The following is a 19,107-nucleotide window of genomic DNA, read 5'->3' on the forward strand; positions in this document are numbered from 1 at the left end:
CAGGGGCAGGAAGACCCAGAGAAGGGGATGTACTTGCCTCTATCCCAAGATGTCTTGGTCGGGCCACTGTCTCCTATCCCACCTCTAGTGGTCTCCTTAGCATGGGTGCACCAGGGCTACCTGAAGTGGTTGCAGAATTCTCAAAATCAATCTGATGCTTGTGCAACTTAGGCAAAAACATGCATGGGAAGGCCTTTGGGGAGGGGAAGGGTATCCAAGACCACTGAGGGTGGGGAGAACCTGTGTCCTTAGCCCTGGTTTGGGGGGCAGGCACAGAACTGGACAGCATGGAGGAGATGAGGGACAAAGCTTGTTTCCTCCTGTTGATATGGCAGCTCCTGGCAGTGAGCGGTGGGCCCATGCCCTGCTCTAGTACCCTCAGTCTCTTTCTTAGAGGTCACAGGACATTTGCTGCTGAGGAGCATTTGCCCCCTCCCCTTGCCCCCCCTACTCACACACACAAGGATGGGTCAGACACTAAATAGCAATGTAGATGGTTCCCCAAACTCCTGCATTTCACCTGCATGCAGATCCTTTTGAGCCTCTACACCCTGCTCTCTGCCCCCCAGGACACTTTGCCAACAGCAATGTCTTACTTCTTTGACTTCCTCCACGAAGGCCAGTAACTTTTCCATCACCTGGGCCAGGTGGATGACATCCATCTTCCCAGCGAGTTTGGCAACCCCTCCAGTGTAGGTGGCCAGATGGAGGGAGAAGTCTCCTGCATTGGTGGCATTAATATGCATCTGAAAGGACATCAGACCCTGAGGTCAGAAGCCTGTTGGCCCCCCATGGCCTCAGAAGCAGCAGACATCGATTGGTCAGTATGGAAGGGAAGGGAGTCCAGGAGTCCTACTCCTCCTGAAGTCAGCCTCAGTCTTCCAGGACAAGAGACCAAGGCTCAGTCATTGGGTGGACCTATAGAGGTCACCTACAATGGCCCAATACTAGTCCCAGAAGGAGATTCCTTTACCTCCTTGAAACCCTGTACCATTTTTTTCCTATTGGGCTCATATTTCAGATAAGCTGAACTCTGAGGTGTGTGTGTGTGTGTGGGGGGGTTGCCTCCTTTGGGATCAATACAACTTTTCTTCTCAGGGGAGGGCCAGCTCCTACCCATCTCTGGTTGGCCAATTTAGGGCAGTCTCTGGGTTAAGAAAGGCCTCTCCTTTCCTCCTTCAAATTCTCCCAGCCAGGAAGAGGACAAAGCAGTCAGGGTCCAAATTTAGAATGGGGTGTTAGCTACCCCCATGTTAAGGATGATTCAGAAGGTCAAAGATCTGTGAGCTACTTTGGGGGGGGAGGTGATAGACCACTAGGAAAACTGTTCACCCTATATTTCCTACACCTAAAAATTCTACCAAGCAAAAATGCCAGTTGAGTTACTTGTTCTGTCTCCTCACCCCTGGGAGACCAGTGGTTAGCCAAAAGGGTGACTTGCTCAGACCATAGCTCTGAGGATGAATCTGAACTTGGGTCTTCCTGACTCCAGGTCCAGTATGCTAACTGAGCCACCTGGTTGCTTCACATCAGGTTTGGCAGCTTGCACACAAGATCCCCAAAGGAAGAAAGAGTCCAGAGGTGATGTGGGGAACCTGCCCCTGAATATTCTTCCTTCTGGTCCAGGTGTCAGGAGCTATCCAGGAGGCTGTGTCCAAGTCATAGAGGACATGCAGAGAAACAAGCAGGAAGAAGTCAGAAAGGAGAAGGTCCAAGAAGCCCCAGGCTCCTAATAATACAACAGAGCTGGGGAGCCAGGGATAGAAGGGGAAAGACTTGCTGGAGGCCTAGGAGGGGATGGGCTCCAGGAGATAGGGCAATAGGACCAGGAGAGCGACTGGCTGGCCTTGCCAGGCTGCTGGGGATTCTGTGTAGCCTGGGAGTGGAAAAGGTGGGAGCAGGTTAGCCAGAAAACCAGTCAAGCGTGCACTGTCTGCCTGCCCTCAAAACTGAAATTAGTGCCAGGTCGGAGCACCCAGTCAGCCTGCTTGCCCATCTGCTGGGATGAACATCCTCCAGCTGGGATGTCACTACCAGCCCCCGGATGCCCCTGGCACCTGTGTCTGAGATAGTTCTGTGGTGAGGCCCACCCAGTCTGACATCCCTCCTCTGGCTCCATTGGTTACACTGGAGCAGTCCCCTAGGATGGGGCCATGGGCAGGTCAGGGGCATGAGCTCACGTACCACAGCAAAGGCCAGGAGCACCTGGGTGACTGCCTGGAAGGAAGGGCATGCAGAGAGGTCAGCCTCGTCCCAGCGGCCTGCTGGGCCGCATTTGCGCCGTGCTCGGGGCTCCTCGGGGCTGCTGCGAAGGGACACTAGGCTCAATGAAAAGGGAAGGCATGGGTGGGAGGCTGTCATCCCCACCAAGGTTCTGGGCCACCTAGAAACAAGAGAGACATGCAGAACTTGAGGCATCTTCTCCCTAGAGGTCTGGAGAAGACCCTTGGGCTCAAAGGAGGCAGGGACAGCTGGTACATACTTCAGGTGACTCAAGAATAGCTGGGAGTTGTGGCCTGGCTCAGGGGGGCATGAGCCCATTCATCGACTCAGAGGCTCCTCAACTGAGAGCTAGGAGGGACCTGGGAAATCCTTGAGCCCCATTGAGACTCTGAGAGGTTCAGACACTTGCTTGGTACCACCTGGCAAGGATGGGTATGAGAAGGGATTTGACCCCAGGCCTTTCTGATCCCTGGTCCAGCATGCTAGCCACTCCTTCAAGACCTCTGTCCATCCACTTAGATCTTACTGACCAGAGGTCTGGCGCAGCTCTGAGGCTTGGAGGAAAAGTGACTCGGGGACACCAGCTGGGTCCTCCTCAGGGGCCACCACTGCAGGGATTTTGTAACTGGGGAGTTTGTGTTTGTGTGTTGAGTATGAGTATGCAAGAAGGGAGGTGTGTGTATGTTGTTTTCTCCTTCCCTTAAAGGCTTATGGGAGAATCACAAGACAATGGCCAACTCATTCTGTTGGGGGGAATGTTCAAGAGCATGCTGTTCAGCTAATTCCTCTTCAAGGAGGAATCTCCAATTCTTTGCCTTCATGGTCCCTGAATTTAGCCTTCTAAATGGGGGGGGGATGTTCCTGGTCAGTGCCAGCTTTGGGAATGGCTCCTGGATAAACTGAGTAAGAGTTCTTGAGATTAGGAGCTGGGTGCCAGGCACCTGCACAGCTTGTGGGAGATCACCCAAGTGCCTGGGGAACCCTGAAGAGACTGGGCCAGGCATGTCCTGAGGGTGTGGAATGCTCTTAGGTCCCCTGAGCCCTGGGCAGGAGCTGAGGACTGAACTCCATTTAGGGCAGCCTGGGCATGACTGTACCTCACTTGAATTCAAATCTGAGAGTCCCACAGAGGGAAAGTAAGCCTTGGGTGCCAGCCTCCAGGATGAAACCTGGGCCATGACAGCAGGGAGGGGGCTCTCTGCCCAGGTTCACAGCACATAACAAGAACTCTTGGGATCAAAGCTTCATCAAGGACTCTTCCTCTCATTTTCATCTTAAAATGCAGACACACATACTCTCTCTCTCTCTCTCTCTCTCTCTCTCTCTCTCTCTCTCTCTGTGTGTGTGTGTGTGTGTGTGTGGTGTTGGAGGAGAGCGTCCTGCAACATAGCCAAGTAACTAATTCATTTCACTTCCCAATAAAGTTAAGCCGTGAGGAAAAATTACCTTCATTCCCCACAGTTCGCTAAGCAGCCAAGCAGAAAGCAGTGCAGGGAGAGAGGACACAGACAGGAAAATGAACTGAGTTAATGAAAAATTTAAACCAATGAGGACGAGCTCATTTCCCCAAAGACATCTCAGAAAAGAGGGAAGAAGGTTGGAAGCAGGCAATGCATCATTGAATAAACTGAATTTCAGAGGCCCTGTTTTTAATCCTAATATTTGAGAATGTCTTTTTGTTGCTTATACTCTCTATTTTTTATCAGAATATTTTATTTTCCAATTTTTTAACATTTTAATTTGGAATTCCCACTTCTTTTCTTCCTTCCTCTCTCCCCCTCCTTGAGACACTAAGCAACCAGATATAGGTTCTACAGTGCAATTATGTAAAGCATTTTCATATTGGTCATCTTGGACAAGACTAGAACAAAAGAAAAAATGAAAGAAAGTGCAAACTGTCCTGCTTCAGTCTGTCTCTAGTCAATATCTGGAGGTACATCATGGAGTCCTTTGGGAGAGTCTTGGATCACTGTATTGCTGAGTCAAGCAGTCATCAGATGATGTTACTGTGTACTATATTCTTCTGGTTCTGCCCACTTCCTTGTGCATCAGTCCACGTAAATCTTTCTAGGTTTTCCTGAAATGATCCTGCTTGTCATTTCTTATAGAACCAGGAACTCTTACAGAGGGGACTTGAACCTGGGTTCCAATCTATCCAAATTCATTGCTTGTTGTACCACCCATACCTGGTTGCTCTGGAGTAGGGGTAAATGGGGATATGGGAAATTACATGGACGTAGTTCTTTAAGGTCCAAAGGGATTTGACAGACAAGATCTCATTGGATCTTCACTGAAAGGTAGATGCTGTTCTTAGAACCCCCATTTTACAGATGAAAAAACTGAGGCAGAGTCCCTCAGGTCCTCCTGACTTCAGACCCAGAGTTCTAAGTAGGGTACTTCACTGCAGATCATTTTGTTAGAGTGTCTCTTGGAATCTCTCCACCAGCATTCCAAAGGGGCCACAAAAGCAGACCCTACAATCTGCTCTTCCTAATGGAGATCACTGCTAAGGTCAGACAGTTCAGTCCATTTCAGTTTCCTTGATCTCCTGTGCCTTTTCTTAAATGCATTAAAACCATCCTGGGAAGCCCCCACCAAAGGACTCCAGGACACTGGAAAGGTGGAGACCCCTTGTTTCAGTTGCTGCTCTGAGGACAGAGGGGCTGTTCCCTGGAGGGGAGGATAATGCCTCAGTATGTCTGAAAAGACCATGACCCACTGAATCTGGATCAACGGTGAGACACCGTGCCAGAGATCATTTGAAAATATGGGCTGCTGCCTTCATCCTCTGCCTCCCCTGACCCCTCCTGGGATTTGGGTGGGCAGGAGTGTGGAGGTTGAGAAACACTTCCAAAAAAGCCTGTGCCCCCCTATTCAGGCCAGTAGCACCCCCTCCTATAGAAAGTATGAGACTCCCTTCACTCTGATGCCAGGAATTGGCCCTGTTTTCTCTTTAGCAGTGAGAGCGTCCTATGTCCTTCTATTCCTTCTCCAACCAACACCAAGGGCATCCGTCATTGTCTATCAGTCAAAAGCTGAGACTGTGGTGGCGGCCGCAGTGATCATTCCTTACAAAATCCACACAACCACATTTTTGAAACCTCTCTCAAAACCCTGCTGAGATTTTGAATTTCTCTGTGTTCGTTTGAAAGCGATGCATTAAACATTTGAGAACATGTCTTTGGGGCTGGCCCAGCTTTCTCCCAGGAAGCGTGTTCCAAAGGCCCAGTCTCCGAGATCCGAGCTGCCACCTGCCGGGGGCTGCTTGGACCTCTTCTTTGAAGGTGAGCTCTCCTGGCAAAATGGGTGGATGGGAAGAGCAGTAGAAGGGCTGGGCTTAATAGGCAGCTCCAGGGGAGGGGAAAGAGGCAGCTGAGGGGGAGAAATGCGATGGGGGCTATTGAAGATGGGCAAGCTGCCAGGTAAAGGGTGAGGCTGAAGGGGCTCACCCATAGCCTCTGCATGAAACAAGTCTTTGAAAAAATGCCTTCTTAGCTGGGAAAAATTTTGCAACAAGTGTCTCTGATAAAGTTCTCATTTCTCAAATATAGAGAACTGAGTAAATTTATAAGAATCCAAGTCAGTCCCCAAATGATAAATGGTCAAAGAATATGAAGAGACCATTTTTAGAGGAAGAAATCAAAGGTATCTATAGTCATATGAAAAATGTACTAAATCACTATTGATTGAAGAAATTCAATTAAAACAACCTAGGAACTACCACCTCAAACCTATCAGAGTGGCTAATATGACAAAAAAAGGAAAATGTTGGATGTTAAAGGGATGTGGGAAAACTGGGGCATTAATGAATGGATAGAGTTGCGAACTGATCCAACCATTCTGGAGAACAAGTTGGAATTATGCCCAAAGGGCTGTAAAACTGTGCCTATCTGCATCCCAAAGATACACCAAAAAAGGGAAAGGACCTATTTATAGATAAATATTTATAACAACTCTTTTTGTGGAGGCTAAGAATTGGAAATCAAAGGATGCCCATCAACTGAGGAATGGCTAAACAAACTCTGATAAATGTTTAGGATGGAATATTATGGTATAAGAAAGGGCAAGCAGGATGATTTCATAAAAACCTGGAAAGACTTACATAAACTGATGCATAGTGCAGCGAATAGAACCAGTACAACATTGGACATGGTAGCAGCAATGCTGTTCCAAGAATCGTGAATGACTTAGCTGTTCTCAGCAATACGATGGTCCAAGACCATCCCAAAGGACTCATGATGAAGCACAGTATTGCCGCCAGACAAAGAATGGGCATTGATTGAATACAGACTTGAGCATGCTATTTTTCACTTTCCTTTTTTTCTTTTACTCGAATCTTCTTGTACAATATGACTAATACAGAAATGTTTTACATAATTACACATGCACAATCTATATCTGATTGCTTACTGTCTCAGGGAGGAGGAAGGGGAAGAGGGAGGGTAGAATCTGAAACTTCAAATTTTAAAGAAAAATGTCCAAAAATTGAAAAAAAAGAAATAAAGAATTCTTGATTTTGTGATCATGGATAAGTCACTTGTGCTGGTCACCTCTCAGGGGAAAGTGCTTCCAGGAAATATGCATTATGCCTCAGGCCTCAGTGTGTAGCCAGTTATCTGTCCCTTGGTCAATACTTCCTCAGTGTTCCCAATGTTCCAGGTCAGGTACTAAGTGCTGGGAAAAGTTGGATCCAAGGCAGTGGCTTTCCTGCCTTGTCCTATGCCTGGCACCTTAGCTCCCCATAGGCTCCCAGTGGGCATTGAGCAGTCACCACCCCAGTTCTAGGTCCCATTCTACCTGAAGTCACCCTTCTTGGTCCAGATCCTTTCTTCTGGGCAATAAGGCTCCATGACTTCCAACACCGTGATCTCCACCCCTTTGGTTTTATTGCCATAGATATTGCTGACCCGACACTCCCAGGATCCTGCGGCATCAGATCCGATGCTGGACAGTGTGAGCTCCCTGAAAAGAATGAATGAACAGAATATGGGTGAAACACTGGGCCTCCCCAGAGATGGTTGAGACCACTCTGAAGGGTGCTGTGGGTGTTAGATGGCAAGGTCAGGGTCAGGGGACAGGGTCTTCACTAGGGATCTCTCTCAGAGAGGGTCGTCCTTGGGGGAGGGGCAGCAATGATCCACTGGATACAGCCCCATACACTTCTCAGTGAGGAGTATAGAATGACCTTCTTACTCCTCACTCCTGGCAGGAAAGGTGCTTGTAGACTCAAGCAGTTGGTCAATGTGCTAGTTTTGACCCTTTAGTCCCAAATATTCATTAAGCACCTGTTCTGAGCAAGTCAACATGCTTCATAGTGAGAATTTTTCAAAATGAATTACTGGTATCTGCCCTCAGGAAACTTATAGTCCCTGAAAGTTGAATCTGAAGCAGCAGAGATTCTGGTGTCATTTAGACCATGATTGTGGCCAAATGGGGGTGAGGGAACCCAAGCTCAGTGGTTATCACAGAAACATCACAAAGATTACAGATGACTAGAGGAAGTCCAAGAGTACAGGTATAAATGATGATGGGGGAAGGGAAATCTAGATTGGAACCACTAAGTAGAAGGGGAAACCTGCACATCTGCAAAAACCCCTAGGCCATGACAGAGGTAATTTCTTTAAATAAAAGTCTTTTCCAGATAATATGGAATCTAGTCTATAAAGTAAACAAATGAAATAGAGTGTGTCAGCCCTGTGTTAATTCCTGAGGCCCCTACTCTGCCTGCATCCTCGCCAAACCAACCTTGGGGAAAATCCTGCCTGCAAAGTTCTTAGAGAATCTGGAAAGATTCACTGTAAGGCTTCCAACATCTCATTTCATTTTGGACAGCTTTCATTCTAGTTCCACAGAACTTGACATAATTCAATGGCTGCAGTGAAAAGGCTAGGATATATGCAGTCCAGAGAGGCCCATGTTCAAAATCTGCCTGACACTCACTGGCTGTCTGGCCATGGACAAACCAATTCACCCCTATTTTTTCATGTGTGCAGTAGGAATAAGAATACTTGTTAGCCTCAGGAATCTTTTCCCCTGAACTAAATTATAACATGAGCAGTGAGGGACAAATTTGAAATCATTATATAAAGGTCAGTTGAGGTCATCACAGATCCTGGTGCTACTACCAATCCCACCTCACCCCAACATTCTTTGTTGTACCTTTCTCACAAAGCTGAGATGAAGAAAAAGAGAGATTGTGTATATACACACACATACACAAACACTCTCACTCTCTCTCTCTCTCTCTCTCTCTCTCTCTCTCACACACACACACACACACACACACACACTTGAAGTTCTTTTTAGAGGTCACAACACAAATAAACAAGTTTGGCTTCATGGGAAAGAGTCCATTTTGTTGGGTAAGATCTTAATTGAAAAATAGAATAATCTAATCCAAAGACACACCACAGGACAAAGATAGGGATCACAACTGGCATTGTAAGTTATGAAAATGTAGTGTGTGAGGAAATTCAGGAAATTCCAGGGGAAAATATTGTGAGTCACCTGGAGAAAGATCCCTGGGGGCAAAAACAGTAATAACACTATCATTGAAGAGTTGTGGAAGTGATATAGGATGTCTGAAGAGAGAGAAGACTTTGGAATAGCTATTAAAGAGTGCATTAGAGCATCAGCCAAGGGGGAAATGAAATGGTTTCCATCAATGGTGAGGGCCCAGCTTACAGAGAACAGAAATTTGCCAAGAACTTCATTTCAAGAGATATACAACTTTATCCAGGCGCATGTGGATAGAAGGAGATCAGGGGGGTGATGCAGGGTTGGTGTTTGACAAGGTGTAACAAAGGATGGGTAAGGGTGAGAGATTCAAGAAAAGCTGATATTACACAGTTCAACTGCTGGATGTCAGAGTCCATGAAAGGTGGGAAGGGAGGACAAAAGGGGAATGATGATTGGGGAGAAGGAGGGAAGGAGTCACTGAAAGTCACGAGGAGGAAGAATAGATGGGAGGCTGCATGGAGCAGAAGAAGACATTTAAATTTAGCAGGGGGTGGTTTGGGGAATTCTCAAAGACACAACTTTAAGATCATTGGATCCTAGATCTAGGAGGGACCTTAAGAAGTCATCTATTGCATGCCTCTCATTTTACAGATGAAGAAATTGAGTCTCAAAGAAACTAGATGTCTTGCCCAATGTCACACAGTGAGGCAGTTTGATTTGAACTTGGGTTCTGTACCACTCTGGAGATCAAAGGCTCAATTCTCCCTTTCTGTGGAGGTGCTTAAGGACATGGGGATTTAGCAGTTGATGAATGGAAAATCAAAAGGTTTCAGGGTACTTTGACATGGATGTAGAGGGCCTCCTAAATAAGGGCAGAGTTGTAAGTGTGGGCCAGCTACTGAACAGGAGGAAAAGAACCTGAAGATAAGTTGGTAACTGCAAGAATAATTTAGACTTGTGGAAGGAGACCGGAACAAGAAGAGGGTTGTTGTTAGCTTTGTGTTATGTGGTTTTTTGGGGGGGGGGGTGGAGGGAAGGGTAGGAGTATCTGAGAGAAAGAACTGTCAATTCTGGAGAAGGGAGTCTAGGCTGCAGTGTCTTCTGGGAAAAACTAGATCAATGCCATCTGTTATCTTCACCACCACCATCAATATTGTCAGCAGGACTATTTGCAGTATCATTGAAAGCCTCAGACTCCTTTTCCAGTGCAGATCTCAAGCCCTCAGTAGGGCCTCATTTCATCTAATCCTTGGCCCTATACTTCTTTAAGTCCTCCATAGAGGATCAGAGACTGTTCTCTGTATTAATTCTTGCCTTGCTGAATTACTTTTCCTGGAGAAGATGCTATTTCCATAGCATAGAAAATGTTCAATCAGTTACTGCTAATGGTGATATAGCCACCTCCGTTGGAAAACCTTGTTTGATTCCCCCCACACTGACAATGTTCCCCTTCAAACTATCTTGAATGTATTTATGTAATATTAGGACACACAATATTACACATTTATTATGTTCAAATACTGTTATTACTGCTGCTGATATAATTTGTTGTTTTTAGTCTGTCTGGTAGTAGCTTTAATTGGGATACGTTTATATTATATAGAATGTTGATGAAGATTTAGATACCTAACCCCAAATGAGTTTTCGGGACTGAAAACATTTTAGACATGAGGACAAGAGTTAGAGAATCAAGGAATTAGTCATTTAGCCCAAGTCACATGTAAAAAGGATTGCGATGGTTCCACACCTGACAAGTGGCTTCTCCCACAGATGAGATGGATAATGCTCCTGAATCTTGAAGAGGCAATAAAATCTTGAATTTATAATTTAATTGTCATATAAGCAATCGGCAGAAACATTGCAATTTTAATTGTAATCTATGAAGAGACTGTTTAATTATTGTTCTGGAGAATTACCTTTCATGTCTAGAGGGTGAGAGAAGAGGCTTTTTGGGGTCCTTTCTAAAAGAGGGCTTTTCTCCTGAAAATCAACAAGAAAAGTATTCTTGAAAAAAATATTAATTGATATACTGAGTGAACTCAATGGTGGGGCAGTGAAAAGAATGGAGGATGAGTCAGTAGATGAAGGAATGGTTAGGGGGACTTTGGTGGTCATCATTCTCGCCATTAAAGGCTAATTAATGTCAGTTTTATGGTTTGGAATGTAAATAAATTGTACAGACTAACTTGGATGTCAAATTTAAATAGAGGAAATTAAGGACCTTGATATCTAGAAAGATGAACAACTATTTATGGGGAAAGAGGTTTCTCAGTTTATCACAAAAGTAGTATTTAATCAACTGGGTTGGGGAACTCCTGAATGAATGAATGAATGAATGACTGTTATACCTCTCAGAAAAAAAGTATAAGCTGTAAGGCAAAGGCTATGAGTCACTAGGACTTGAAAAGAAGGAGGAACAAATCGAGAGGGAATAATGATTTAGATTGTGAGAGAGGATGATTCGATTTTGTCTAGGTTCACTCCTAGGAATAACTATCCCTACCTAGAGTCAGAGAAGATTTGTGAGGAGGGAGGAGAAAGAAGAGGACTGTATTAGGTCCAAGCTGGGTCCGTGGGCTGCCATGTACTCTTCCTCCCTCTCTGCCCCTTGGGGTCAGCACTTCTTTGGAAGTCTCCCCCAGAGGCTGAATGTTCCATGTGATGGGTTGTTGAAGGAAGGAAACAAGCTGGGGGGGGGTAGGTGGAGGTGGGAAGGTCAGCCCTGGAAGGATCCAAGAAATGTGCTTGAGAGCCCTGCACCTGGATGGGGAACCAGGGCATCTGAAGGAAGAAGATGCTCCATCTCAAGCGCCATATCCACTGTGATTCACCTTCTCTTGTTCAGATTCAGCTCAGTTATTTCTGACTCTGCTTCTGTCTCCATCATTAGGTCTGTCTCTGCCTCCACTTCTGTCTGTGCCTCACTGTTCACATCCCCTTCCATTCTCTCTGGTCTTAAACTCTCCTAGACAAAGGGTGCGGGGGCACTTGCATGTTGGCAGGCCTTGCACTTTACGCCTCCTTTGCCATGAAGCTCTTTTCAAGACCTTGAGGCCAGGGTGGGGGGATAGACATTAAGTGAGGTAAAAGGAATGGGGATCAATGCTAAAGCCACCAGATCCTGAAGGGGCCAGTTGGGGTACAGGAGCCTGGGAACCAAGGGCCTGGAGGACTCTGAACACTCAACTGCACAAGGGTTTCAGACAAGGGATGCTGGGAACCAGTGACTCCAGGAAGAAGCCAAGCTTGCATTTCTGAAATCTGCTTCCTCCTCACAACTCAATGGTTCCCCTACCTCCCCTGCAAATCCCTGAAGGTCAGCATTCACCCTTCTCACTGGTTCTGGAGGATTGATTCCAGAAAGATCTCAAACAGGGAGTTCTGACAGGGCAGTGACTGTAACAAAAATGTGAAGCTTCCAGTGGCCCTGATTCAAGGGAAGGATGAAAGGCTGACATCTGGCCAGTCCAGATGGGCCCTCCCCACTCACATACTCCAGCCCAATCCCATTCCCCATGACTATAGGTTCCCTGGAACCCAGGTCCTTGGAATTTTTGAGGGTCCTGGTGCTCTAGGAATGAATTTGACTTGGTCTTTCTGGATAATCCTTGCAAAGTGAAGTTGCCTGATCTAATTTCTGTGGGACCCAAGTCTGAGGTCCTATTTACCTGGGGGCTGCTTCCATGCCAACCCCATGATACCTTAGCATGAGCACCCCAGTCTGTAGCTGAGGGGTGGTGGGGGCCAAGGAGGGTTGTGGGGAAATAAACCTGACATTCCAGCATAAGCACCTTTTCAGGGAGACCACTTCAGATGGGGCTGCCAAGTTCCTTATCATCTGCCTTTCATATTCCCAAAATAAACTGGCCTGGACCACTTGCTCCTTTGCTTCATGATTGGTTAAGGCTGCTCAGTGGAGAATCCAAGGAAATGGGGTTGCAGCAGCAACCCAGGTTTGGTTCACAAAATTCTCCTTCATTAGACCATCTTGTTTCTTTGATATTGTAAGGAAAAGGTCTGTGTTTGGGTCCTGGGGTATCAGATATCTGAGTTGCAAACTTGGTGGATTCTTGAAATAGCATCAAATTTCTCCATTCTCCATCCTTGGACCATTCATTTTCCACTCCTCAGTGGATCTACATTGGAGTTGGGGCTCACAGATGGGAAAAAATGGGGAGATGATGAAAGTCATTGAGGGTAGAGGGGTCCAGCAACCAAGAAGACAGGGTGTTGGACACTGCCTGAATCTAAGGTACTTTTCCATTTAGGGACCTGAAGCTCTCATCACAATTCATCCCATCATTTCAAAATTCAGGAAACAGCATATTCATTATTAACACATTATCAGATGAGCTAATGTATGTAAAGTGCTCTGTGAATTTTAAAGTACCATAAATGTCAGCTATTAATGGAGTTTATTCAGCAACATTGTTTTTGAAATTTGATTGGTTCAGTGTAGATGGTGCATTGACCCCCAAAATGATGTTAGAAACATTAGTTTGGCTTCCAGAAGCAAGCCTCCATCTCCCCAAAAGAACCACCCTTGGGGAACTTCACGGGGCCAGTGTCAGAATGGGAACAAATGAGTTTCCAATACCAAATTTCCCTGCTGATTTAGGAGAAGTCTTAATCTCCTTATGACAATTCTTGATCATTTGATTACATGCCCCTGGGACTAAGCTGGGGAAGAAAAATCCCCTGCTTGGAGTTCATTCACCATGCTAATGAATTTTCAGCTGAAATCATTTGTCAGATTTAGAGTTCAGATGTTGGAAAGCACTGGAAACAGAAGGTCACCCAAGCTACAGGTCAAAGTGCCTCATTCTTCTTACCCAAGAGATTTCTGTATTCTCCATAAATCTCCAGCTAAGTATGTGAAAATGAAGGAGCTCAATCAGGATCACAATAAAGGGACTCTAACTCACATCTTCTTTCTAAACTAGAGTCATGCCAGAAGATCTGAGGACTCCTGCCCAGGAGCACGAGCACAACCCAGGGAATCACAACCCCTGCCCTTGCCTCTCCTGCCCATTGAGCACCAGTCTTGTTCTCTTATGGGACCTTCCTCACCTCATCCAAGGCTCTGGAACAATTCTTCATTGCTAAGAAGTGATTGTTGACTCCAACCCTTCTTGAACCTCCTCATTGCCCTTGGGATGAGCTATGGTCTTCAAGTTGATTACTGGGGCAGTCCTATTGTCTCCCAACTGTCACATCTCTGAGAGAGAGAGGGCAGATTGCTGGGGAGAGTGGAGGGCCAGGCCTTTGAAAATTGAACCAGGCTTTTGGTGACTAGATTATTCTTCTAGAAAAAGGTTTTTTTTTTTAAAGAAAGTCATTTCATTGCTCTTTTGTTTTTTACATGACCTATACTTAACACCTCCCTCCTCATAGGGTCATCCCCTTTTAGAAAAAACAAAAAAGAAGAGAAAACCCCATTTCATGCAAACTAACCCACATGGATCACAACACATGGAATCACTCAACCTGAGTCTCTCCTTCTTTCCAGGAGAATTGTGCCTCTCCAAGGGTGGGAGGATGATATCATGGAGATGGGAGGTATCTGGTCTCCAGTGGGTCTACCCTTTACCTTCATAGAGATCTAGCAACTGGTCCAAGGTCATCCAGGCAGGGAGTGATTGAATCAGAATCTAGCACTTAGCCTCCAGACTCCAAATACAATGATGTTGTTAGTTGTGTCTAATTCTTCCTGACCCCATTTGAGATTTTCTTGGCAAAGATACTGGAGATGTTTGCCATGTTCTTCTCCAGTTCATTTTACAGATTAGGGTACTGAGGCAAACAGAGGTTAAGTGACTTTCTCAGGGCCACACAACTAGTAAGTGTCTAAAGTCAGAACTGAATTCAGATCTTCCTGATTCCAGGCCCTATGGTCTTTGTACTATGGTATCACCTAGTTGCCTAAATGCTGGGAGCATCTATCTTTTTTATAGAACCCTAGAACAAGCCACCAAAAAAATCACCATTCATGCAAGTTCAGGGTTGGGGTGAGAATGGAAGAAGAGTGAAATCCCTTCTTGGGGACCCTGAGGTCAGCTTCTCAGCACATTGGCTTCTAAGCATTAGGTGCTTCAAGGACAGAGCTGTCCTCAAGTCCCAGAGCCCCAGAGTGAGCAGGTGGAGGAGTCAGGCCTGGAAGGCAGGTCAGTGTTGGCAGACAGCGCCAGATGGACTGCTGCAGGGGCCTGTCCAAAGGCCAGCCTTTGAGGCGCCAGTCCATGCTTCTCTTCTCCCTGTCACATGAAGACATTCCACTGCCTGGGGCTGCAGGTGGCCTCCTGACCAATTTGGGGGAACCAAAGGCATTTAAATAGAGCTCCCCTTAAATGTCCCCCCAAGTGTCTCCCTCAGGCAGAGCGGCTACACCAATCAGCCACCAGTGAAGATGGATCTCTCTATGAGAATGCACCAAAAGACTGTGGTAGGGGCAGCTAGGTGGTGCAGTGGATAAAGCACTGGCCCTGGAGTCAGGAGTACCTGGGTTCAAATCCGGTCTCAGACACTTAATATTTACCTAGCTGTGTGGCCCTGGGCAAAAAAAAAAAAAGACTGTGGTAACAGCAGGAATCTGGCTTTTCTTTCCTCTGGATCAGAAGGAGCTGACCAGACATCTTGTTTGCCAAAGACAGGGTGTGGTTAGGAGTAGGAAGAGGACATGTGGAGGTGGGATTAGGAAGGGGGAGCACAGGGCTGGCAACTCCGCCATCTAGTTTTAAATCAGGATAGGGTTTACTGAGTAACCTTGGACTAGTCACTTCCCTACTCTTAGGCTCAATTTTCACACTGGGCAAATGGGAGGGGGAAGGGGAACTGAATTAAACAAAATGACAAGATTCCAGATTTGTAACAGGAAAGGACTTCAGGAGTGAAACGGGTCCAGCCTTTTCCAGCCCTGGCTTTCCAAGATGCTCATAGCTGCCAGAGGACATCCATGTTACTTCCAGGGTACATTTCTCATTTTTAATATTCCCTGCTTCTCATCTCACACTGGCCTTCATACTCAGTTCATTCTATCAGAAAGTAAAACCTCATCTGGCATGGGTGGAGAATGTAGTGTTTTGATTAATAACAGGGGGTTGGATTCATAGATGTCCTGAATAATCGGATCACAGTTCTGGAGCTGGAGAGAACCCTTTTATTTTATAGATGAAAAGACTGAGGGTTCTACGAAAGGACAGAGACAAGAACTGAAGGATTATCAGTGGAGATGAAGGCAAAAGGGTCCTTAGAAGATATTGAGTCCAACATCTTCATTTTACAGATGGGAAACTGAAGGACTCAAAGGACATCCCAAGGTCAGGTGACTAGATTGCTCTTCTCCCCTAAGTCTTTGACTGCAAAGTAGTTCTTCTTTCCATTAAACTATGGGAATCATAAAGCTCTGATGTCAGCAATTTATTAAGTGTCCCCCTCCCCCACCACTCCCACACAATACAAAGTAGAGTCCTCAATAGAAAAAAAATCACCTTGATAGGATCAAGAAAAGGGAAAGAATCTCCTGAAGGGTCACCAGTAGAGCCACATATATAAAAAAACAACACTCCTGTGATGACCTTCTCTAGGATGGGTCCTGGCCTTTGGAAGAAGAACATACTAGGGCTGGATTCATTATCTTACTTGATCAACATTGAGTGCTTTTGTTGTTGAGACATTCACAACTGTACACAGAAGGCAGGCTATGGTGGCATAGAGACTCAAGGCTTCCCAGATCATCCTCTCAGCCTTGTCCTAGATCACCCTCCCTTAACACCACAGATCCATTCCCTGGGATGAAAAACCAGGGTTGCCAGGCTCTCTCCCCATCAGTATTGCCAATTGATGCCATCTTCACTCTCTGGGGATGAGCAGAGTTTGTAAACTAAGGGTAATGGGTTTAATGGCAATTCCTTGCAAAATTTTAGAGGATTTTGTCAGTGGAATGGCTTATCAGAAGAAATCACAAAACCCAGCTTCATGGTGGAGTCCACCAAGAATGAATCATGCCAGCTTCTCCTTATTTCCATTTTGGAAAACCAGTTGATAGAATTTATCCAGATTTCAGCGATGTGTTTGGCCAAGTCTTACAAATTATTTTTTGTGGAAGAGATGGAGAATCATTAACTAGATGACAGTGCAGATAAATTTATCGGAATTGATGGTAAATCTGAACAGTTGAGCACCATTTTAAAGATGAGGAAACTGAGTCCCAGAAAGATCAAAGGAGGCTCCCAGGACACAACAGGAGTCAATGGAAGTTTAGATTCCAACTCTGGTCCTCAAAAACTCTCTTCATGGCCCCACCTTGCCAATCAGCCAAATCAACATATATTAGGTGCCATCTTTGTACCAGGCACTGTGATGGATGACGTGCTCTTCCTCCAGAGTCCCATCTCCTGAATTGGAGGACCTCTCCCTGGGCAGCCTTAGACCTCTTCTAGAAGTGTCAAGTCCCTCCTTCCTCCAGGTGGAAGTCTACCAAGTGGACTCTTTGTTCTTGCAATGACCTTCTTGTCTCCTGGGAGCTGCTTGGAGACCTCAATTTATCAGTTTGGTTTCCTATTCAATAAACTCAAATGACTCCCTAAGATCATACAAACATCTCTGTGGCCATTTAAAATTCTTCCAAACCCAACTACTTCTGACCTTCCTGGCCATGTTGTACATTGTTGACATTCTGGTGTTCTATGATCTGGGCAGCAAGGTGGTTAACACAATGCAAAAGCACTGGGTCCAAAGTCAGGAAGACTTATCTTCCTGGGTTCATATCTGGTATCAGATACTTATTAGCTGACCCTGAGTAAGTCATTTAATCTGTTTATCTCAATTTCCTCATCTGTTAAATGAGCCAAAAAAGTAAATGGCAAGCCATTCCATTATTTTTTCTGCCAAGAAAACCCCAATGAGATCACAAAGAGTCAGACATGACTGAAACAACTTCACAAGTTCCACACTATATTTCATGACAATGAGCCCCACCCATTCGAGTTGTGACTACAACTTTCCTTCCCATTTTAGCAACCCTCTTTTCTCTCCCTCATCATCAGTCAAAAGGTATAACTCCTCCATCCCCTACTTCCACAAGAAAACAGCAGGTCTTTTTCAAGGGAAAGTGTCATATTTATTCTTTTTTTTTGTAAGGCAATGGGGTTAAGTAGCTTTGCCCAAGGCCACACAGCTAGGTAATTATTAAGTGTCTGAGGCCGGATTTGAACTCAAGTGCTCCCAACTCCAGGGCTGGTGCTCTATCCATTGCACCACCTAGCCGCCCCCATATTTATTCTTTAGCTTCTGATGTAGACCCCACTCTCTCCTGCCATCAGCCATGGGCCTTGGACAGTGCCTCTATTTATTGTAATATTCGTATACTTCTCAATAATTTGACTTACATAAAACTGTGCTACCATTGTTATTTGATTCCTGGCTTTTTTTTTATATAAATGAAACTCTTGAGTGGTATGTCCCCAGTCCTTTCCCCCATAAACCCTGGGTTTTTATTTAGTGTGGAGCTTTTTAGAATGTCGATTTAGAGCTGAAGTAACTACATTCTAATGGGGGATTAGGAGAAGCTTGATGTTGAATATGGTGTTGTAGTTGTGTTTTGAAGAAAGAAAAAGCTTCCAAAGGGTGAAGCGGAAGAGGGGGTGGAGATCCAATGAAGAGACAACTCATGTTAAGGCACTTCAAGGGGAGATCAAGGGTAGGATGTGAAGAACAGCAGATAATTGTTTGGAGAGTGAACCAACAAATTGGTCCTCTGCTCAAATTGTTCCCTATTAAATTAGTCATCTTGGCACAAAAATCAGCATTAGAGAAAAACTGACTGTATACTCATTGAAGGCAAGGATGGCTTCTTGGCCTTTATGTCCCCAGCAGTTGGCAGAGGACTTCGAACGTAATAAGTATCGATTGACTGATTAATTGATCTTTCTCATCTTCCCATCCCTGCTAATTGTGTCTCCCCTTCTAAATTACTTTGTAAGTATTTAGCAGATTTCTAAAAAATATTTTATATGTGAAGATTATATCCCCTGATAGAACCAGGCTTCCTTGTTAGCAAGGATGGCACATGGTAAACTCAATAGATACTTACTTGCTTGAAACTCTATTCAAGGTATCTACCTCTCATTCCAGCAAACCCCTGAGCTCCCATTTACCTTTCCCACTCAAACTCTGAAGTTCACATCCATTAGATCAAACAATGATCAAGAAAGTCAACCAAAAAGTGATAACTTCTTCTACACAAGAACCACTCAAAAGTCACCCAAAGGTCCCAAGGTAGCAGAAAATGGCTCCAGCAAAACCAATTCTAGCACAGGCACACATGATAATAGATTAAATGAGTTGAGGACTCACAATCCTTAAAGTATATAACTAGAGCCTCAACCCTTTGGTACAGGACTCTCTCCTCATTGATGAAAAACAAAG

The 19,107-nt window shown here is 45.3% G+C and overlaps 1 protein-coding gene across 1 annotated transcript in view; it reads right to left on the minus strand.

Moving 5' to 3' along the window:
* Window positions 1-19,107, minus strand: part of ADGRA1 (adhesion G protein-coupled receptor A1) — a 260,938-nt gene that overhangs the window by 127,417 nt on the left and 114,414 nt on the right. Inside the window, 3 exon segments of the mRNA XM_074232112.1 lie at window positions 597-746; window positions 2,185-2,383; window positions 7,021-7,185. Of these exon segments, the coding sequence (XP_074088213.1) occupies window positions 597-746; window positions 2,185-2,383; window positions 7,021-7,185 (514 nt within the window).

Source organism: Macrotis lagotis, chromosome 4, assembly GCF_037893015.1.
Source record: "Macrotis lagotis isolate mMagLag1 chromosome 4, bilby.v1.9.chrom.fasta, whole genome shotgun sequence".
NCBI lineage: Eukaryota > Metazoa > Chordata > Mammalia > Peramelemorphia > Peramelidae > Macrotis > Macrotis lagotis.